We start from the raw sequence: 22656 nt of genomic DNA, 5'->3' as shown, positions 1-22656 counted from the left end.
CACTTGTTCATGTGATTAGTACTACTATGACAATGCTCATTTCTGCTAGCTTCTGAATCTTATAACAGTTTCAGGTAACTTTTTAAGGTACAAACCATCTCACAGAACTGTCTTGTAACTCACTCGCTCATGTTTAGCAGGTTAATGTTAATTACAAGGGGGCACCATAAGCAGTCAAAAATCTTTCGATGCTTCATAAGAGTGGTGTTTTGCAACAGTGACACTGTGCGTCCTTGTTACTTGGTATGTTGCAGTGACCTCTTCAGTAAAGACATTTGAAAGCATCTCTATAAGTGTCTTTGAATATCACTGGTGTGCAACAAAGTGCAACACCGCTATAAAATATGTCATGATCCTTCTGGTAGCTGGTTAGATCCGTAGTTATAACTGGTTATTCAAGTTTCGTCCCTTCCTAGTCAGCATACTCATGTGTGCGTCCTACGTGTAACAACTATGCTGTACAACAGAAATCGGATATTGTTGCTTGTATTTTGTATTCCGCAAAATGATATCATAATGAATTGAAAAATATATTTGAACATATGTATTTGAATTTTTCATCGTTAGTGAAGTAGTTTAGGCATAACTGCAGCCTTGATCTTGGTTCAATTCACTAATTTTTTTTTATATATATATAAACGAAAGCAAATTATTAACGTGGGATCATGTCATAGTGGTTTGTGGGTATTAGTTAAAAAAAAACAAGTACACAGTGAACATTGTGTACTTGTAAAGACATTGAAAGATATGAATAACTATTCATAATTTTCTTATTATTTCAATTTATTATTTCTTCTTGTAAGTAAACATTGTTGATAAACTGTGTTTTGCAGTCAGTAAAAAAAAGGTTTTTTAAATATTATAAATACATATTCATACTATATATTTTTATGATCATTGTTATAATTCAATAAATATTTATGTTCTTAATTACAACGTTCGTGATTTTCAGCGCGCTGGAGAAATGCTTTTAACTTGGCGGGGGTTTTTCCCTCCAGCGTCGTTCAGAAGCTGCGCGGTCGGGCCGGAAACAGTGTCGAAGCCGAAATGGCCGGAGCGGAGGGAGAGGATTCTCTTTACCCTATTGCGGTTTTAATCGACGAGTTGAGGAATGAAGATGTTCAGGTAAACTATAAGCTCGTTTACAGTCTCTTCTAGTACCATCTGGGGTGTAGTGGTCCGTTCGGAGCGGTGAGTTCTGAAGAACAGAGACCGGTGCTAACTTCGGCTAAAGCTGGCTGCGCGGTGTTTAGCGGGGAGGCGTCGGCCTGGTTTTCCGCCCGGGAGAAACGGTCGCACTGACAGACACAGCTGTCCGTGTACCTCGGCAGTGACTTCATTAGGACGCATATTTAGTCTGAGCTTTCTGTTTTTTTGTGTTTAAAGTCGTGTCCAGGCTAGAAAGTTGACTCGTTTACTGGCTGACCATCCCTCTAAGCTAACCTAGCTAACCAGCCAGTCAGATGTAGCTGTGAGGGTCTAGTGGGCAGTTGTACTTAGCAGTAGTAGTAATAATAATAATAATAATAATAATAATAAACCGGATTCTTCTTGTTATAATGGTAATAACCGCTATAGTAACGACTATCATGGTAATAGTTATTATTTCCAATTAGACAATCACTGCAGTGGCACTTCATGTCCACTTATTTATATTTATCACTGCTTCTGTACTGAATCAGTGCCTCTACTAGTTATATCACCCCTATACGTTCACCTCATACATTCGCCTCATACATTTACTGTATACATTCACCTCATACATTCACTTTATACATTCGCCTCATACATTTACTTTATACATTCACTTTATATATTCGCCTCATACATTCACTTTATACATTCACCTCATACATTTACTGTATACATTCACTTTATACATTCGCCTCATACATTTACTGTATACATTCACCTCATACATTCACTTTATACATTCGCCTCATACATTTACTTTATACATTCACTTTATACATTCGCCTCATACATTCACTTTATACATTCACCTCATACATTTACTGTATACATTCACTTTATACATTCGCCTCATACATTTACTGTATACATTCACTTTATACATTCGCCTCATACATTCACTTTATACATTCACCTCATACATTTACTTTATACATTTACTTTATTCATTCACTTTATACATTCACTTTATACATTCGCCTCATACATTTACTTTATACATTCACTTTATATATTCGCCTCATACATTCACTTTATACATTCACCTCATACATTCACTTTATACATTCACCTCATACATTCACCTCATACATTCACTTTATACATTCACTTTATACATTCGCCTCATACATTCGCCTCATACATTCGCCTCATACATTTACTGTATACATTCACCTCATACATTCACTTTATACATTCGCCTCATACATTTACTTTATACATTCACTTTATACATTCGCCTCATACATTCACTTTATACATTCACCTCATACATTTACTGTATACATTCACTTTATACATTCGCCTCATACATTTACTGTATACATTCACTTTATACATTCGCCTCATACATTCACTTTATACATTCACCTCATACATTTACTTTATTCATTCACTTTATTCATTCACTTTATACATTCACTTTATACATTCGCCTCATACATTTACTGTATACATTCACCTTATACATTCACCTCATGCATTCACTTTATACATTTACTTTATACATTTACTGTATACATTCACTTTATACATTCGCCTCATACATTTACTTTATACATTCACCTTGTACATTCACCTCATACATTCACCTCATACATTCACCTCATACATTCACCTCATACATTTACTTTATACATTCACTTTATACATTCACTTTATACATTTGCCTCATACATTCACTTTATACGTTCGCCTCCTACGTTCGCCTCCTACGTTCGCCTCCTACGTTCGCCTCCTACGTTCGCCTCCTACGTTCGCCTCCTACGTTCGCCTCCTACGTTCGCCTCCTACGTTCGCCTCCTACGTTCGCCTCCTACATGTCACTTATACGTTATCAGTATTAAGCTGTACACCTTCTACCTCGTACTCAAGCTGCTGTTATTTGCACCTTCTATTTATTGTTTGTTACTGGGACCTTGAGTTCACCATTTCATTCCATCTCATGTACCACATGTGATGCGAATGACAATAAAGCCTCATCTTATCTTATCTTGTCTTATTTTAAATTCACTAAGAATTTCGAGCTGCGAAGAGTCTAAGACAAATGTACCCATTAGAATAAGTTAAGAGTGGCAGAACAAGTAAAATACAGTAATTAGGCTTGTGTGTAATATGTGAAGAAGAGCTAAGGAAGAAACCTGTCCGCTTTTCCATTTCTACTTCCCAGTCAGTGTAGCTCTGCAGAGGCTACGTGTGCATGATGCAAGTATTGGGATAAATTAACACGAGTTCATGTACTTTAAATGTGAGAGAACGGCTGAATCTAAGATGAAACACTCTCCTTCTTTGTATTTGCAGTTGCGACTGAACAGCATCAAAAAGCTGTCAACTATTGCCTTGGCCCTGGGCGTGGAGAGGACTCGCACGGAGCTCATACCGTTCCTCACTGGTATGTCTTTTGTTCAGGAATCATCCCTTTAAGTGTATTGAGATCCAGTTAAAGCTCTGTAAAATTTGGTCCTGGAGGAGTTGTGATGATAAGATGATGATTTCCACTCCCAGTCCTGGACTACCACTGCCACATGACGTCGTATGTTTCGTTTGTTGTTCATTTCTGGTCCAGGTGATTCATTATTGTGAAAATGAAATGCCCGAGTTTGCTTTGCATTTTGTTTTGTTACTGTCGATACGCAGCCGCGTAGAAAAGAGGTGAAGAGGGTGCAGGCAGGATGGAGTGGGTGGAGACGGGTGTCAGGGCTGATGTGTGACAGAAGGATAAGGTTTACAAGACAGTAGTGCGTCCTGCTATGATGTACGGTTTGGAGACTGTGGCTCTGTCTAAAAGACAGGAGGCTGAGCTGGAGGTGGCGGAGATGAAGATGCTGAGATTTTCGTTGGGAGTGACAAGGATGGACAAGATGAGAAATGAGCAGATCAGAGGGACAGTGAAGGTGGAGCAGTTTGGAGATAAAGCCAGAGAGGCCAGGTTGAGATGGTTTGGACATGTGTTGAGGAGGAATAGTGGATATATTGGGCAAAGAATTTTGGAGATGGAGCTGCCGGGTAGAAGGAGAAAAGGTAGACCTCAGAGAAGGTTTATGGATGTAGTGAAGGTGGACATGGAGATGGTTGGTGTGAAAGTAGAGGAGGCAGTGGATAGGGCAAGATGGAGGCAGATGATCCGCTGTGGCGACCCCTAAAGGGAGCAGCCGAAAGAAGAAGAAGAAGAAGAAGAAGAAAAGTAAAACAAAGAGACAGCAGTGCTGGCATATTAAAGCGTGAAGACATGGGAGCCTGTGAGTTTTAAGTGTTTAAACGTGATACTAAATACACGCATAACCCAGAGTTAAACCCCCAACCACGGATATGCATTCTGACAGGTTTTGATATTTGAGTGTCTGCAAGATTTAATGGTTGGATATCCGGCTTTCTATAGTTAAGGCGGAAAAAGTGCTTGGGCTGAAATGAATATGCTTGGAGGCTTGCGCTTTTACATGGTAGCTCCGATAAGAGCTAAAAACTCAGCTATGCAAATTTTGCAGTAGGCAAGCAGAGGAATACAGTTGAGAGAAAATATATTATTTAATGAAAAACTGAAGAATATCAGTAGCTTTCATGCAGAACAAGTAACGTAGGTTGCCTCTACATATATGAGCTAAAAGTACAGCTAACTGACTTGGTGCCATTGTACTATTTTACCATGGATTTGAATGTGACTGATTTCTAAAACAGTAAGGTGGCTACTAAAAGGCTTCTGCAGGACCAGGATTACTGAGCACTGTTGTACAGAAATTCACTCCCTCCTTTGAAATTTTACTTAATTGCAGCTGACTGACCAAATTTTGCCACTGTCATCTACAGGTCATGAAATAATGAGCGCTTCTACATGTGTATTAACATGCCTTTAAAACTAAAATTGATCAGAATAATTAAATCTAGGATTGAGTGCTTTAAGCTGTCCTCTGTCTTCTTATGTAGACACTATTTATGATGAGGATGAGGTGCTTCTGGCTCTGGCTGAGCAGCTGGGTAACTTTACTATGCTGGTTGGAGGGCCGGAGTATGTGCACTGTCTCTTGGTAAGACTTTATTATTATTTTCTTCTTGTTTTTAATCCCGCTTGTTATTGTTTTGCTGCACGTATTTCTAGTGGACAAAGTATTTTTGTGTGCCTTGTATTAGTAGTGGGTGATATACCGGTTTATTTAGTATATCGGTTGAAGTTCTTCTTAAAGTATTAGTTTTATTATTACCGTTATATGAGTAACTGCTGCATCGTTTAAGGTGGAACGGGAAAATTCTAACAAGAAGCTGGAAAATTAGAATTTGACTTCAGTTCATTTCTGTTTGAACTATTTAGCCCCAAAAAAGTTACATTAACTCCAGTTGTTATATGTTAGTTGGGATGAGAAACTTAACACACACTGTACATGCATTCACATTTTCTGCCCTCATGTCCCCAGCCACCGCTGGAGAGCCTGGCCACTGTGGAGGAGACAGTAGTGCGGGACAAGGCTGTGGAGTCTCTGCGGAAAATCTCACAGGAGCATTCTCCTGTGGATCTGGAGGTGCACTTCGAGCCCCTGGTGAAGCGACTGGCCAGTGGTGACTGGTTTACCTCCCGCACATCTGCCTGTGGCCTGTTTAGCGTTTGCTATCCACGCGTTTCCAACACTGTCAAGGCCGAAATCCGCCAGTATGTACTACTGAAATCATGGTTACCGAGGGTGTAACGGCTTCAATATGAGATTAACAAACACCTGTGTACTAAAACTGTGCTGGGATATACTAAAATTGTATTACCAATGCATGCCATGTCTCAGGTTCTCTTATTTACCATCTTTTGTGGAAACCACCGTCACCGATTAAAACTAAACCTCTGGGAGCGTCCTGCCAAAGGCGAGGGCTTATGCTATTCACATATGCTCAAATAGCTGTCACTTTTCTAAATTGTAGGAATTGCATGTTTTGGGACTTTGTTTTGTTAGAGGGCTTCTGTGTCAGGCAAATGAATACGTCTATTGTTTAGTTAAAAGATCTGTAGGAGACATTAGCGCATGAACTATTGAAAATCAGTTTGAATCTTGACCTGAGAATCGAATATCATATCCAACCTCAGGTTGTTGACCTGCTAGTAGTCCAGGTAGTAACTCCCAGGTGACTGATGCGTAGTATACAGAGGTACTGATGTATGATGTTCTTTGCAGGCACTTCCGCACCCTTTGCTCAGATGAAACTCCGATGGTGCGACGTGCTGCTGCCTCTAAACTGGGCGAGTTTGCCAAAGTGCTGGAGCTAGATTACGTCAAAAGTGATATCATTCCACTTTTTACCGCACTGGCCTCTGACGAGCAGGTACACATATGCATGAGCTTCTAAGCACTTCCATAAATCACTCTTGTATTGAAAGCTTTGTTTATGTAGTGTTCCCTGCTATCCTTCAGGACTCTGTGCGGCTACTGGCAGTCGAGGCTTGTGTCAGCATCGCCACGCTGCTGCCCCAGGAGGACCTGGAGACTCTGGTGATGTCAACCCTGCGCCAGGCTGCTGAGGACAAGTCGTGGAGGGTGCGCTACATGGTGGCGGACAAGTTCTCAGAGGTAGGCTTTCGAAACTTCTTGATTTTTAACAACTCAAAGAAATTAGAATTATGAAATTAAAGGGACTTTAAGGGCCTATATCATGGGAAAGTGAATCTTGCTCACTTTTTTTCTTTTAAATGAAAGTTTGAGGTAGTATGTAAATATTTGTTACAGTTTGAACGCTCATTTAATCTGCAGTCGACAGACTATATATGGAAACTAAGTCGCAAAACATCCCATTTTGTGTAAATTGTTTTTGTGGTGTCATACATATGGAGTCATAAGGAGTCTTTCAACTGGGGCTGCATTTTGATATAAGACAATCAGCTGGCTCTCATATTTGCAATATGTAAAGGCAATGGAAATAGAAAGGCTGGAAAATGGTCATGTAGAAATATTTGTGAATTTGTTGTTAAATTATTTCCAATATTTATTGTTGTTTGTATTTTTTTTTCTTTTCTTTAAAGTTGCAAAAAGCGGTTGGCCCAGAGATCACCAAGAATGATCTGGTCCCAGCATTTCAGAACTTGCTGAAAGATTGTGAGGCAGAGGTGCGGGCTGCAGCAGCAAATAAAGTCAAAGGTAATAGAGGAAATCAGTTTACAATTTATTAAGCTGAAGTAAAGAAATAAGTGAAAGAGTTGGGCATATATTCATCTTTCGTGGGCTTTTTTTCCCTCTCTACACCAGAGTTCTGTGAAAATTTGCCAGAAGACAGCAGGGAAACCCTAATTATGAGCCATGTTCTGCCTTGTGTGAAGGTAATGTGCTTTAATGGCTTATAGTAGTTGGATGCATAAGATGGGGCAGCCTGAGATATACTGTGTGAGAGAGCATTCCAGCCATGAACCGTGTCCTCTTGCTCCATTTTTTGTGAACACGACTGCTGTGCTCTTGCAGCAGTGCTACAGTAATTGGTAGCCTAGCGGTAGGAACCAGAAGGGAGAAGGTTCAAATCACAGGACTGATTCGGTATATGTGGTTGTGCCCTTGGGCAAAGCACTTAAATCTCCACTGCCTCAGACGATGTTCCTAAGAGTTCCTCCAATGTTCTAAAAGTGCTGCTTCCTGACTTTTCAAAGGACAAGTGTTTGGGGGTGGGCTGTCTGATATTTTTCAACTGAATGAATCCGCTAACAATTAAAATAGTTTGACGGCCATTTGTAGTTAATGCTGTGTCACTAATGATGGCTGGCACCACTTATGTATTCATTACTCTCAGGATCAGTGGCTGACGGCCGGGATTTGTTGAGATTTCCAGGAGTTGTGATGTGTTTGTGTAATGCTTGCTGGAGATTGTAGTGAGAGAGCAAAACACAAACGATGCAAAACTGCAGATGCTGTCAAAGTGATAAGGCTGAGGAATGCATTAGTGATTTCCATGTTACAGCGACAATTATGACATGGAAAAGTAGGTTTTGTTACGTTATTAACGTAATGAGAGCTCAACTAGCACCAGGTTGGGATTGGCAGTGGGGCAGGGAGTCCAAACGACAAAACCGCAACACAGGACCGGGGAAATTTGTATCACAATTTTGTCTTGGTTTCCGAATCGTTACACCCCTACTACAGAGTATTATGTACATTATATTGCCAAAGGTCTTCACTCACCCATCCAAATCTTTAAATTCAGGTGTTTCAATCACTTCCATGGCCACAGGTGTATAAAGCCGAGCCCCTAGGCCTGCAGACTGCTTCTACAGACATTAGTGAAAGAATGGGTCGCTCTCAGGAGCTCAGTGAATTCCAGCGTGGTACCGTGATCGGACACCACCTGTGCAGCAAGTCCAGTCGTGAAATTTCCTCACTACTGAATATTCCACAGTCACCTGTCAGTGGGATTATAGCAAAGTGGAAGCGATTGGGAACGACAGCAACTCAGCCATGAAGTGGTCAGCCGCGTAAAATGACAGAGTGGGGTCAGCGGATGCTGAGGTGCATAGTGCGCAGAGGTCGCAAACAGACCTCCGAATTTCATGTGGCCTTCAGATTAGCTGAAGAACAGCATAGAGAGCTTCATGGAATGGTTTTCCATGGCTGAGCAGCTGCATCCAAGTTTTGCATCCAAGCGCAATGCAAAGCATCGAATACAGTGGTGTAAAGCGCTGCTACTGGACTCTAGAGCAGTGGAGACGTGTTCTCTGGAGTGACCAGTCACACTTCTCCAGCTGGCAATCTGATGGATGACTCTTGAGTTTGGCGGTTGCCAGGAGTCGGTACTTGTCTGACTGCATTCTGCCAAGTGTAAAGTTTGGTGGAGGGGGGATTATGATGTGGGGTTGTTTTTCAGGAGTGGGGCTCGGCCCCTTAGTTCCAGTGAAAGGAACTCCTAAAGCTTCAGCAGACCAAGAGATTTTGGACCATTTCACGCTCCCAACTTTGTGGGAACAGTTTGGGGACGGCCCCTTCCTGTTCCAACATGACTGCGCACCAGTGCACAAAGCAGGTACATAAAGACACGGATGAGCCAGTTTGGTGTGGTAAAACTTGACTGGCCTGCACAGAGTCCTGACCTCAACCCGTATAATACACCTTTGTGATGAATTAGAGCGGAGACTGTGAGCCAGGCCTTCTCCTCCAACATCAGTGTTTGGCCTCACAAATGTGCTTCTGGAAGAACAGACAAAAATTCCCATAAACACACTCCTAAACCTTGTGGAAAGCCTTCCCAGAAGAGTTGAAGCTGTTATAACTGCAGAGGGTGGGCCGACATCATATTAAACCCTATGGATTAAGAATGGGATCTCACTCAGGTTCCTCAGTCCTCAGAGAAGGCCACGGTTTGCAAAGAAGCAGTGTTTTTTTTTTTTTTTTTTTTTTTTTTTTTTTTTTTTTTTTTTTTTAAAATGCTGACTAGTGGGCTTACTTAGTCAGATTCTCACCCCTCACACCATTTAATCCAAAGCATAGTGGCAATGTGATATTTGTAATTCTTGTACATTACTTTTTTTTTTTTTTTTTCTTCATGTACTGCACAGAGCAGACAAGTCATTGAGTTAAACACTATTAAGTTGTTTGCTTTTCATGCAGTCATTGTTCTGTTTTGTTACCTTGCAAGCTGTAATTTCCTGGAGTTCATTTTAGGCTTTCATTTCCCTTTTCTGTTCATGGCCAGTAGATATCTTTCCATGTTTACTGTGTTTGTTCCCCTCCCCCTTTTACATCTGCATGCTTAGAGGTCAATCATCTTACTGCTTTCAGGTCACTCACCCTTGAAAGTTCAGTCAGAGCCAGGAGCCCGTGAGCAGCAGGGGTCACTGTTGTAACTACAATTTGTAGTTCTTTATTTCCAAGTTGATGCTACCCATTCATTCGTCCTCAGGCTGGCATCAGCTTAGTCAGTACTTTAATACTTTATGCTGCCAGCATTATCTTTCAGACGGTGGAAAAACAGCTAAAGTAATGCAAACTGCTCAGTTTTCTGCGGTTCTTCCAGGTTTTTTTGTTTTATTTGATTATTTCTTAAATGATAATCATATTAAGGCAGCTGTAATTTAAGGATTGTCAAATTATGTTACCTTTTGGGTTGTTTTCATGCAGAGTGTGGTTTTTGCTTTGGGTCTTTAGGTTATGTCCTAAAGTAAAATCAGCATATTCAGAGCTCCCCTGGGTTGCTGGTTTCACCACCCATGCATGCTCAATCAAGCATAATTGATGACATGAAGGCAGATACTAATTAATCTACCTCGACTTCCTCGCTGTGACTGTCGTTCTGTGGCAGAGATAATTAAGCGGTTTTCATTATAGTGTCTAGTGATACCTGTACTTTTAAAGGAAGTCTGCCCAGTTGTTGTAATAGGGAAAACTCCCCTTCTGATATTTGATCTTGCTGCTTAGATGCAAAATATCTCACTGCAGTCGTGTAACTTTTTTTTAACTGTGTGCAAATCGTTGTTACAATGAAGAGCGTGTATTACGCAACCAACAAACTTCTTGTCAGATGAGTAGAACAACAAGCAAAGTAGGATAGGGAAGTTGAACTAGGTTTGTGATTGTCATGAGCAGTGTACCATCTTTTGATCGTGGCATCTAGTCGTCATTTAAGATGATCCTTAGTGTCAGTCAATGTTATCCACAGCACCTTTCTCCACTCACCGTCACGGCAGCTGATATGGTAACACCGTGTTATCTGCCCTGGCTTCTTAAACCAGAGAAAGTAAACATGCGTTCTAGTCAGACTTTGTGTTCTGTATGGTTCGGTAGTTTTGACTGTAGGTTTAATAAATCATGTTTACAGTCTATTAATTGCTTTTTTGTTAAAGTAATGAAACAGAGAAAGGTTAACAATGTGAAGTTGCTTAAATAGCTTTTTTTTTTTTTTTTGGAACAATATTAGCTGATTGTGCACATGGATTACACTTGGAGCACAAAAAAGACAAACATAATTACTTTAGGGTATCTTAAAGCCACAAATTTAAATGGTCCCAGTCTGTGAAACGCTGCAGGCAAATTCAGGAATAACATTTCTCGATGGAAAATAACAAAGAGCTTGGGGATTTCGTCTTTTAAATAATAAAAAATAAGTGATACTTTTTGATCCCACAACCGGGGAAATTCCACCTCCGCATTTAACCCATCCGTGAAGTGAAACACCACATACACACTAGTGAATACACACACACACTAGGTGGCAGTGAGCACACTTGCCCGGAGCGGTGGGCAGCCCTATCCACGGTGCCCGGGGAGCAGTTGGGGGTTAGGTGTCTTGTTCAAGGACACCTCAGTCATGGACTGTCGGCCCATGGGATTGAACCGGCAACCTTCTGGTCACAGGGCCAGTTCCCTAACTTCCAGCCCACGACTGCCGCTTCTCTATTTACTCTATATAATAACATTTAAAAGACTCAAAGAATCTGAAAAATCTTTGTATGCAGTGGAAAAGGCCGAAAACCAGTGCAGGATGGCTGTGAGCTTTGTGGCCTCGGACGTCACTGCTTTTAAAAATAGATTTGATTCTTCTAAAGTAGAAATCGCTGCATGGGCTCAGCTACACAAACCAACATCTGTAAGAAGAGGGAATATCTGGCTTTTTCAAAAGCCTGGCATTCATGATAGTATGGGGCGTGCATTAGTGCACATGGCATGAGTGACTTGCACTGTGAAGGCACAATTAATGCTGAATGATCTATACAGGGTTTGGAGCAACAATGCTGCCATTCAGCCGATGTCCATTTTAGGAAAGGCCCTACTTAGTGCAGCAAGACAATGCCAAACCACATTCTGCACGTATTATAGCAGCTTAGCTTTGTAGTAAAAGAGTCTATTAAACTGGCCTGCCTGCAGTCCAGACCAGTCACTCATTGAAAACATTTGGCACGTTATGAAACCAAACATATGACAAAGGAGCTCCTGAACTGCTGGGCAGCTGTTCCTGTATGGGGGGAAAACAGCGTTGTTGAAAGAAGAGGTGAGGAAACGCAGTGGTAAACATGCTCCTGTCGCAACTTTTTGGAAATGTGTTGCTGGCATCAAATTAAAAACGGGCACATTTGTTAAAAATAAATAAATAAATAAATAAATAAAAGCTATACATTTTTAAATTTCAGCCGTTATGTTGTCTTTGGACTATTTTCAATTAGAGTATAAATGATTCGCACGTTGTTATATTCTGTGTTATTTACGTTTTGTACAACGTCTTAACTCTTGTGGAAATGGGATTGTAACAGGAAATTCTGTTTTTATTAGGGGTGGGAATCTCTTGGCCCCTCACGATTCGATTATGATTGAGTGCTGCGATGCAATTATAAAACGATTATGGATGCATCTTTTTTTTCCCCCTCACTGTGTGATGACTTGGTACTTTTAAAGCAAAATATTTGTAAGGATTTATAATGAATTTACTTTCGCCATCTTTTATTAATAAAACAAATGGAAGTGATGTGGCAGGTGAACTGGAAGGCTCTCATTCACTGCTCTTGTTTGGAGCACATGAGACGCTGCTGCCACTCATCTGCGATAAAATGCGCTGTTACGGTGAAATAGCATCCAGTGATAATTGCGGCCGTCCTGCCCGTTTTCTTTAGTGATTTTATAACTGCGGTTTTGGTGGTGTTGTAGAGTCTCAGGGGTCACTGTGTCAGTCAAATATCTGCGAGATGGGACGTGTTCAACAAATGATGTGCAGACTGCAGGTTACTTGGCACAGTCTTTCCTGGCTAGTAGTGAATGAAAAGGCAGAGCGAGATTTAGCCAAGACGAACATTTGGAGACTTTTTCGCATTCATAAGCACCTTAGTTGGTTTCTTGGAGCGTTAAATCTGCAGTGAGAATGTCGAACACTAAAAAGTTGTGAAGCTGAAGTCGCTTGTCTTTTGAATTTTCCTGTTCCACCTTAAATGGTGCCGCATTTACATTCGGTGCCTTAGTCAGAATTTAAGGTGGAACGGAAAAATTCGAGCAAGAAGCGACTTCAGTCTCGTACCAGCCGAACGATGAGAGACATTTTACAATAAGCTGCTCTGCTTCTGAGGGAAAGGTTTAAGGTTGGAGACGGGAGGAAATCGGCTGTAGCTGAGCTGAAGCTTAAAGCAGAGCAAAGTAAGTCCGTGTCTTGGTTCCGATTTTTTAGCCTGTACTAGGACATCAGCACAGAGACACACCGGACATTAAATGCTGTGGCTCCCAAGGTGGTTTGATTTTTGTTGAAAGGACAAAATGTCTCTTCTAAACATTTGGGTTGTGACTCCTGATCTAACCTGGCTTTAAAGCAGAGCCGGTTGGATTTCTCGCTCATCCAGCTGTGTTTTTGATGTTTGCCGCCACAGACTATCCGGGCGCTGTGCTTACACGTTCTGTCAACATTACGTTATAAATTAAAATTTAGAAAATCTTTTGACATGGTGAATCGATTCAGAAGCGCTCCCGACGCATCGCGATGCACCCCTAGTTTTTATCCTGAAATACACGAGGCACTGGTGTATTTTCTGGGGCTATGGAATGTTTCGATTTGCAGCCTGCCTAAGGGCTCCACTGCCTAATGTTTGATATCCATTAGCTCGCTTGTGTAAGGGTGATTTAATTCTGACTTGGAACGGTTCTAAGCTTACCTTGTCAACAAACCTGATCAGCAATCGAATATAGCCTCTAAGCTGTTCAGTGAAACATGAGTACACGACTCATTCCCCAGCACACTGTTAATGGTTGCTCATATGTTGGTGTGGAGATAATAATTGTGAATGTTTGTTTTCCCGTGTGTCCAGTCTGGCTCTCAAATCTCCTCCAAGTAACGTTCTAAAGATGACTGCTAATGAAATGTGGAGTGCTCTCTCAGTTGTGTCCTTTTTAACTGGAAGATGAAGATAATTACCTTGTCTCTGATTAGAAACACTCGAGAATGAATTGGCTGATTTTTTTTTTTTTTTTTCTTCTGCTGTGCTTCTCCAACAGGAGTTGGTGTCCGACACAAATCAGCATGTGAAGTCTGCCCTGGCCTCTGTCATCATGGGCCTCTCCACCATCCTGGGCAAGGACAACACTGTGGAGCATCTGCTCCCCCTCTTCCTGGTCCAGCTGAAGGACGAGGTAAAACACCTGGCTCTCTCTGTCTCTCATTCTCTCTCTCATTCTCTCTCTCTCTGTGTCTGTCTTCTCTCTCTCTCTGTGTCTGTCTTCTCTCTCTCTCTCTGTCTGTCTGTCTGTCTGTCTGTCTGTCTGTCTGTCTGTCTGTCTGTCTGTCTCTACCTCTCTGCACCTCTCTCTCTCTCTCTCTGCACCTCTCTCTCTCTCTCTCTCTGCACCTCTCTCTCTCTCTCTCTGCACCTCTCTCTCTCTCTCTGCGCCTCTCTCTCTCTGTCTCTCTCTGCCTCTCTGTGTCTCTCTCTCTCACACCCACTGTTGCTGGACTGTGCATTAGTCTCTGCTGTGGTTTTGCTTTGAGATGATGTGAATAGACAGGTTTGGAGTCACCTTGTGCTTGAGCCTGTGGGAGGTTCTGATGGTTATTATCCTCCCTAGAGCCCTTGATTGATGTACCCTTAATTACCTCCCAGTCTATTAAGACTCTATAGGTCACAATTTGAGCACTATCTCTGTTCGCTTTGCACACCAAATAGAATTTGTTACCTTTAAGATATATTTCACAGACTGAACCCTATTCCCCCTCCACATTTGTTTTCTAACTGTATTGACCTTTAATCCTGCCTTGAGCACGATGGCCTGCCAAGATCGAAGCGTTCAGGCGAGGCTGTTTCCAAAAGCCTGCCTCCTGTGTTTGTGTTTTTCTGTTTTATTGGTGTCCTCTTGAATGTCAAACATTCGGTCTGAAAATGTTTAGACCTGGATTCTGGCAAATTCAGTCCTGCAGTATGTTTCCATTGGCCTCTTTTGGCTGATCCTGTGTTTGGCTAACGAGCGTGATGTTTGGGTTCGAGTCACTCATCACAATAGCACATTTGGCAGCAAGTCATCAAATGTCTGGCAACATACATGTATGAGCTGTAACAATATCCGGAGTAGGGAGTCTTCAAGGGACCTTATAAGGAAATTTTAAATCCTCTTTGGTCTTGTTTAAAAGCACATGTCACACTCGCTTTAAAGGTCTCGGATGTAAGATTATACAAGTAATGGGGCTTTTGCTTCTAGTATCTGCTGCTATTTAGAATATAAGATATGTTAAATCGTCACACCTTTAAAGCTAAATAATAAATTGGTGCACATGTGCAGGATTTGTAAAAAGTATTTTAGAAATATAACTTATGATGTTTGATGTTTGAAATTTCTCGTGTGCCCTTCTAGAATGACATTTGCGTACATGTGTTGGGCAAATAATAAAATTTTGTCTTGAGTTTGGGTAAGGAAGGTGTAATGTATGTTCCTGCAGTGTCCTGAGGTGCGTCTGAACATCATCTCCAACCTGGACTGTGTGAATGAGGTGATAGGCATCCGCCAGCTCTCTCAGTCCTTGCTGCCTGCCATAGTGGAGTTGGCAGAGGATGCCAAATGGAGGGTACGCTTGGCCATCATTGAGTACATGCCGTTGCTGGCAGGCCAGCTGGTGAGTTTGGCGCTCTCTTTTTTTTGTATCTGTTCTGTGGACTAAGTGGGAGTAGCATTGTTTGTATTGTCTTAATTGTCCTTCTTGTTACTGGCTAATTGGTCATCATTGTTGTCACCAACAGAAGCATGTAAAACTTTGGGAAGAACATTATCCTTGTCATTATTTGGTTTGTCACGAGTGGATTAGTGTGTTCTTTCTTTCTTGTCTTCATAGGGAGTGGAGTTCTTTGATGAGAAGTTGAACTCCCTGTGCATGGCATGGCTGGTAGACCATGGTAAGTTTTCTCACCTCTCACTATCCAAAGCTTCAGCAGACACGTTGCTTGCACGCTAGCATACTTATCACATTGCAGCTGCTAGGATTACCGACGGGAGCTGCTGTTTCTTCTGCCTGGCCCCTCCTTTTTCCACTGCTCTGCCAAAGTGGGGGAGAAAGAGAGGGAGAGAGACGTGCTTCGCGGCAGCTCCCGCTCTCCTCTCTGCTAATGACGAGGCTCTGATAAGAATCCAGCAGCACCCAGGAAATGCCTTAGTGCTCTGCCCCTTTCCTCATTCAGTCTTTTTTCCTATTATAAATGCTGCTCTCTCCTTTCCTTTTTGCCTTCTCTCACTGTTTGCTATTTGCTCTTTTGTTCATTCAGTTATTCTTATGTTTTATTTATCTATATATATATATTTTTTTCTTTTCGGTTCTCACACTTCTTCACTCTCCTCTTCTAATTGCTTTCCTGGCTGTTGTGTGGTCTGCTCAGAGGAAAGGCTGCTCACATTCGCCTCTGCTCAGAATGTAGGTCAGCTCAGTGGCCTGGCCCAGCTTCTCTGCTTCAGCAGCTTTGATGATCCACCGTGTCTCCATCACTTCCATTTTACACACTAGGTCTCACAGCCCTGGATGCACGTCTCTTCTGTTTTTTGCTCCTGGGCTGGAATTGGAAATAGGATTTGACTTTGGTGGATACGCTTTTTGTTCAACAAAATGCTGCCAGTTATTTTCACTGAAATTTCTGATTCTAGTTCATTCGCATCTGAATCACTAGTAACTGAGGTTAATATTTTAGTTGGTCTTCATGTTCAGAGTTAACGTTATAAGCTGCTCATTTAGATGTACTGGATTAGGTGAAATTAATTAGGCTGGTTTTGATTATCCGGATGTTTTGATTGCAAATCTGTGAGCTCTAGACCAGGCCAGGTGGTTTATGTAAGCACACCAGAGCTGCAGGTTGCTGTTCATTCTGCAATTGTTGTTTTTTTTTTTTTTTTGGCATGTTTTCATTTGATCAAATATCTCACCGTACATAAACAGTACAAGCTTTTTTTAAAGCTTAGGTGTTTTTTTTCCTCTTCAATATTGATTCAAGATGTTATGTGTGAGTGTGGGAAAAGAAAAGTGACATGCCATCTCTGTTGTTCCTAGTCTCATGTCTCATGATCTTGTAATGAGAACATCTGTGGACATCAATGAGGAAGTTTAAATGTGGACTGTAGACTTACTAGGGTGGGAACCATACCAGCAGTTCTTGAGGGCAGAAATCAAAGTAGTGGACTGATAGTACTTGTGTCAACATTGACAGGCTTACCGGTACAGTAGACCATGGATGTAATGCAAGTTGGCATGGCTTGAACATCCTCTAAAACTCTAAACATGTAGTTGTATAACACGTGTGTGTAGAGCCCATTACATGCAGGAAAAATTCGCTGTCTGTCTTATGAGAGGAAAACCATTTTTAGTTAACGGTAGCGTTTCACCAGCTAGCATGTTTTGCTTGTGTAAGCGATTACTCCAAATTTTAAGAGCATAAACTAGAGGATTGGTTTTAGAGGGGGGGCTTCCTTGTTATCTGCATATTTCAGAGCAATTCAGCTCTGAAAGCTTAGCCCCAGAAGTTGTTCCCAGACATGTATTTTAATTATAAGATTGAGTCCGGCCCTGCGAGACTACATTTTCTTTCCATTATAATACATTGTTGAGGGAGAATGTGTGTCCTCTGTGCTTTAGTCTTGGCTTTCTATCAAATTTCAGGTTACCAAACTTAAACCTCTTGGAAGAGAAACCGCTGAACTCTTGAAAAAACCCCCCCACAATGGCTGGCAACTAAACATTAAAACATTTCAAGCTTGTTTTATTATTGCTGTCAGTTTTAGCTGCATTCCTGTCTTGGAGAAGAATTTCAGAAATCGGACCAAAATGTTCATGGGTGGCCTGTTTCTTGTTCTCAGTTTATGCAATCCGGGAGGCGGCCACCTGCAACCTGATGAAGCTGGTGGAGAAGTTTGGAGCAGAGTGGGCCCAGAACACCATTGTGCCTAAAGTGCTTGGCATGTCTAATGACCCTAACTACTTACACAGGATGACCACGCTGTTTTGTATCAAAGTAAGTTCAGCCCATTTGGGACCGGGATCTTTCAGCATGAGTGTCCGATATTAGTATTATTTTCAAATCTTTCTCCAGTGATGTTTTTCTTACCTGTTCTCATTGTTTTGTGCATCAGGCCCTTTCTGAGGCTTGTGGGCAGGAGATCACCACCAAGCACATGTTGCCTGTAGTCTTAAAAATGTCCAACGACCAGGTTGCCAACGTGCGCTTCAATGTAGCCAAATGCCTACAGAAAATCGGACCTGTAATAGACAGCAAGTAAGTTAGCTATGAATCCATATCTTCTTGCTCTTCATTGTCCACTTTGGAAGATTACAGCAGCCATACCTTATGGTTATGTTCTTCAGCGCCTTGCAGGCGGAGGTGAAACCAGTTTTGGAGAAGTTAGCCACTGACCAAGATATGGACGTCAAGTACTTTGCTCAGGAAGCTATAAGTGGTATGTGTCGTCCCTTCCTACCCTCCTAGTACAAATCCTCTTGGAACCTTCTTCTTCTTTCGTTCACTTCATATTCCTTTGCTTTTCTCCTCAGTTCTTGCCTTGGCCTGAGCATCTTCCATGGGGTTTCCAGAGAACAACCATGACAAAGCAAGACTTGTTGCATTTTATTTATTGGTGGTTTTGAATAGTTATGTATTAATGTCTGTGTAGCTCCTATTTACTGTCAATGATATTGAATGATCAAAGGGTGCATCCATTGTCATGCTGTAAATCTTTTGCTTCAAACACCGTGACACTGGATCTGTTGCATGCTACTTAGTGTGCACTAGGGGTGTGTTGTCCCAGTCTTGATCTTTTAAGTGTCTCATTTTTGGGTTTTCCCCTTTTGTATCCTGTTTTAAACACACTAAAAAAAATCATAATTAGCTGTTGAGTTGGGAGCTGGGAAAACACTGAAATATGCATTCTCAGGATACTTGACGAAGACTGGAAAATGCAGCACTAGGGACCTGATTTATCAGAGCCTTCAGCACATATAGGTCTTTATCTGTAACATGACAGAAGATCTGGACAGTGGAAAATGCCTCAGTTACTGAGTAACGTTCTCATTTTGTACCAGCTGACCGACTTTACATGTGCTGTCTGCTTTCATAAGTCAGGCTCCCAAGTTAGCCGCCATCCTCTTCGTGGTTTCCAGCTGTAACGGTGATATCTAGAGCCCAGAACATGACCACTTTAGAGCACCGATTGGCGCTCATGCCTCTGCAGCTGATGGTGGGAAATGCTAGTTTTATTTGTTTTGGTCAAACAGCAAGACCTCTTCTCTCTGTTCCTCCGACTGCTATTCAACATGGGACCATTGCAATGAGTCGTTCTTCAGCAACAGTTTTTCTTTGCCTCTTTTTCGTGTGTTTCTGCTAGATTTCACGTTTACTTTGGTTCTGTTTTCGTGCCCCTTTTTACAGCCATCTTGCTCTTGAGAGAATTTTGTGCCAATGATGTCTAGAAATGAATACAGGTTTTAAGTCCTTTTTTTTTGGGATAAGCTTTGTAGTTTGAACCTTAGTTTTATGACAGGAATGCATAGCTGTTGCATCCTGCATTTCTTTAAAGCCTAAACTGAGGAGTCTGTGCCTCAGCTTCTTTTTGTGTAGCTACTGTGGGCAGTTGTGACTGCTTTGGCTGTCCTGGGCCCGCTCGTGTCAGACTTCGAGTAAGAGTGCTGATATACGCTCAGCTCTTGCCAATCTATAACAACGTTCATTGGAATATGAAAGCCAAGAGCTGTTCTTACATCAGCACTCATGAATTAGATATTTAATTGCAATAACCTCTGGTAGGCTGTCCATTCTTTTAAATGGGAAAACAGGACGGGGTCTGTTGACTTGGCATTGTACAGTACTCAGCACCTCACAGCCAGCCTACTGTCAGAGCATCAGATCTAGAGTAAACGTTTTGTTCACGTTAAGTATCACGAGGACCCCTTTTTAACTAGTTTAAATTGGGCTTTACTGTACTTTTGGAAGTAAATAAAGTGGTTAAGAAACTTAATTTTGTTTCTCGGCTCTTTTGGCGTTATCACAGCTGTTTGCGCGCGCACACACACACACACACACACACACACACACACACACACACACACACACACACACACACACACACACACACACACCCCTTGAATAATTTCTCGGGAAGCTCTGTGCGTCACTATCCTGTTAGATAATTCCTCAATGTTTGTTATTCTATATAAATGTTAAAAATTGATGTTTGCTCAAGTCCTTGATGTCGCGATGAGCAGTATTCTAACGTTACAGCTAATGATCTTATCAGTAGTGTTGGATTGCACGTTTTCGTCACTGGATTTGGCCGGGCGCACGCAGCACTGGCGCTTGTCTAATGGAGTCAGATTTCCTCTTTCAGCAGTGATGCTCTTTGATCTTCTCCAAGTCTTTGGCACACTTGACTCCTAGGGAATTCAGCATGCTCCCTATTCTGTGGAGGTCCATATAGTCCTACAGGATTGTGGCGATCATTTTACCAGCTTTAGAAGGTAGACGGGTCTTCAGCTGCTGCTGTACAGCGAGTTGGTGGACACGGGTCTGTGAGAGCATGGGAAGGCCCAACGCTCGTCAGCGATCAGACCTTCCACTTCCTGTCCGCTCGGGGTGGGCCGCCAGGGCCGATCGTTTTCAGATGTTTCTGCTCGTGTTTCAGCATTACGCAATGACAGCTGCGCTGGGGATGAAATATAAATAACCTTCACTCTCTTGTGCCAACAGAGAGAGAGAGAGAGAGAGAGACAGACACCCGTGAAACATTGGACAATGCAGATGTTCTGTGCTGGTTTGGACAGATTGTGAGGAATGACCTTTGTGCTTGTGCTTGTGCAGAGCTGTCAGGCTCGCTTCTAACAGGGCACAGTAGATGGAATTTAGTCTGTTGAGACTCAGGAATCTCAAATCATCAGAAACTGCACTGCAAAAATATCGCACATGTAGAAGGAACTGTATTCCTGTATAATAGCGATAGATATGCCCTTTCTGTGTGCAGTTTTTCTGGTCATACGTTTCCTCATGTAGCATTTGGTACATTTTAATAATTTACCTCGCGGTTGGTCTTGGTCTTCCAATACCTAATCAAGGGGCAGTCACTGGCTGGATGTTAGGGAACCAGCCCTGTGACTAGTTCGATCCCCTGCACAGAGAGTACATAACTGAAGTGCTGTTGAGCAAGACACCCAACCCCCAACTTTCCCCGGGCGCTGTGGATAGGGCTGCTCACTGCCCCATAGTGTGTGTGTGCTCACTAGTGTGCTTGTGGGCGTTTCACTGCTTGGATGAGTTAAATGCGGAGGTGAAATTTCCCCGTTGTGGGATTAATAAGGGTCGCTTAATCTTAAACGGGCTCCTACTTTGTTGAGATGAGCATCTGCCACCACCGCCAGTACTGGATAAGATGGGACACCCATGTCCACTGTAGATCCACGTCCTTTTCCCCCAAAAGAACCATTTATGGCTGTGGTGATGTGGTAATTGTCGGCTTATGAAACAGAGAAATTGGGACGGCTCTGTCTATATTAGCATTACAAAGAAATGTAATATTTATTTTGAAGAGTAATACAGGAACATAAAATCTAGATAATTTAACACCGTAACCCAGCATCACCCCATGGTTCTGCTCTTCAGGAGTACAGTAAACGTCCTTTTAATGTCAGTTTGAAATATTGGTCAAATATCCAGTACCAATATTTTTAAATAGTAAATATTTGCCAAGACCAACGTGACTATCAAGCACCCTGCTTTGGTTTGAAAGCCATCGTTATAGCGGGGGGTACACAATCGTGGTCCTGTTTAGCTCCTCCTCATACAGATAATGAAGGCCGTCAGGGCATCTGAATATCAGAGCAGGGTGTATATGATCTGAACTCTCCAGGGTGGCAGATCTCTTGCACCAGGATTGGGCTCCTCTGCTCTATGGCGATTTAAAAGTTCTTTAGAAAGTGAAACCCTTTATATAGTAAAGCCAGAAAGCATTATTACTTTGATTATTCATTTGTTTATTTATTTAAAGACTGCAGGTGGGAAAAAGAATCATCACTGTAGAACTAAGCAGCTCCTCTGATCCTCATTCACTGTGACAGGACTCAAAACGCTGCCTCTGAGTGTTGTTAGGAGCTGCCTGGAGCTCTGCTGCCCACAGAATGACGAATGCCAAACTTTAAAACAATGATTTAAAAGTTTCACCCTCCTTCCTGTCATTAATCTGAAGTGACAAGGACAACTGCCCACTCCCTCCCTCCTTTTGGCTCTCCAGAAGTCTTCCTGTCCTTAAACTCCAGTGCACCACATCTCCCTTTATCTCCCCTCTCCTGTTCATCTCTGTGGCTGCTTTAGTCTGCAGCTCTGCCAGTATGAGACGGCTTTGTGAGTAATGCTTGTGGGATGAGTTTGCAAGCAGATGTCGGTGTTCAGCTTGACCTCAATGCAGTCATCCCAGTGACCCGCTGCTCTTTTTTTCATCCCTGTTGCTATTTATTTTATGTTGTTTTTTTTTTTTTTTGCTTTCTTTTCTCAATAGCCTCTTCTCAGGATGCTGCCTTGTGTAGCGCTGATGACTTTTCATAAGATGT

General features: G+C 42.0%; 1 protein-coding gene across 1 annotated transcript; it reads left to right on the top strand.

Moving 5' to 3' along the window:
- Window positions 1–1008: 1008 nt before the first annotated feature.
- ppp2r1bb (protein phosphatase 2, regulatory subunit A, beta b) lies at window positions 1009–20078 on the top strand. The gene is made up of 15 exons (XM_017713049.2): window positions 1009–1125; window positions 3493–3583; window positions 5113–5213; window positions 5598–5830; window positions 6342–6489; window positions 6579–6734; window positions 7184–7298; window positions 7407–7477; window positions 14103–14237; window positions 15535–15708; window positions 15925–15985; window positions 17928–18082; window positions 18201–18343; window positions 18433–18524; window positions 18619–20078. Exons 1-15 carry the CDS (start codon window positions 1048–1050, stop codon window positions 18633–18635), a joined length of 1770 nt encoding a protein of 589 aa, XP_017568538.1. The 5' UTR covers window positions 1009–1047; the 3' UTR covers window positions 18636–20078.
- The last annotated feature ends 2578 nt before the right edge of the window (window positions 20079–22656 follow it).

The sequence above is a fragment of the Pygocentrus nattereri genome, chromosome 17 (assembly GCF_015220715.1).
Source record: "Pygocentrus nattereri isolate fPygNat1 chromosome 17, fPygNat1.pri, whole genome shotgun sequence".
Classification (NCBI taxonomy): domain Eukaryota; kingdom Metazoa; phylum Chordata; class Actinopteri; order Characiformes; family Serrasalmidae; genus Pygocentrus; species Pygocentrus nattereri.
Note: the sequence above shows the minus strand (reverse complement) of the source record. Positions and strands in the feature narration are given on the sequence as shown.

What these genes read in the sequence shown, in the direction of transcription:
- ppp2r1bb (XM_017713049.2), top strand. Translation starts at nt 1,048, where the DNA reads ATGGCCGGAGCGGAGGGAGAGGATTCTCTTTACCCTATTGCGGTTTTA. An exon ending in GTCAAGGCCGAAATCCGCCA is followed by an intron (nt 5,831 to 6,341) that starts GTATGTACTACT and finishes TGTTCTTTGCAG; the next exon opens with GCACTTCCGCACCCTTTGCT. An exon ending in TGGCGGACAAGTTCTCAGAG is followed by an intron (nt 6,735 to 7,183) that starts GTAGGCTTTCGA and finishes TTTTCTTTAAAG; the next exon opens with TTGCAAAAAGCGGTTGGCCC.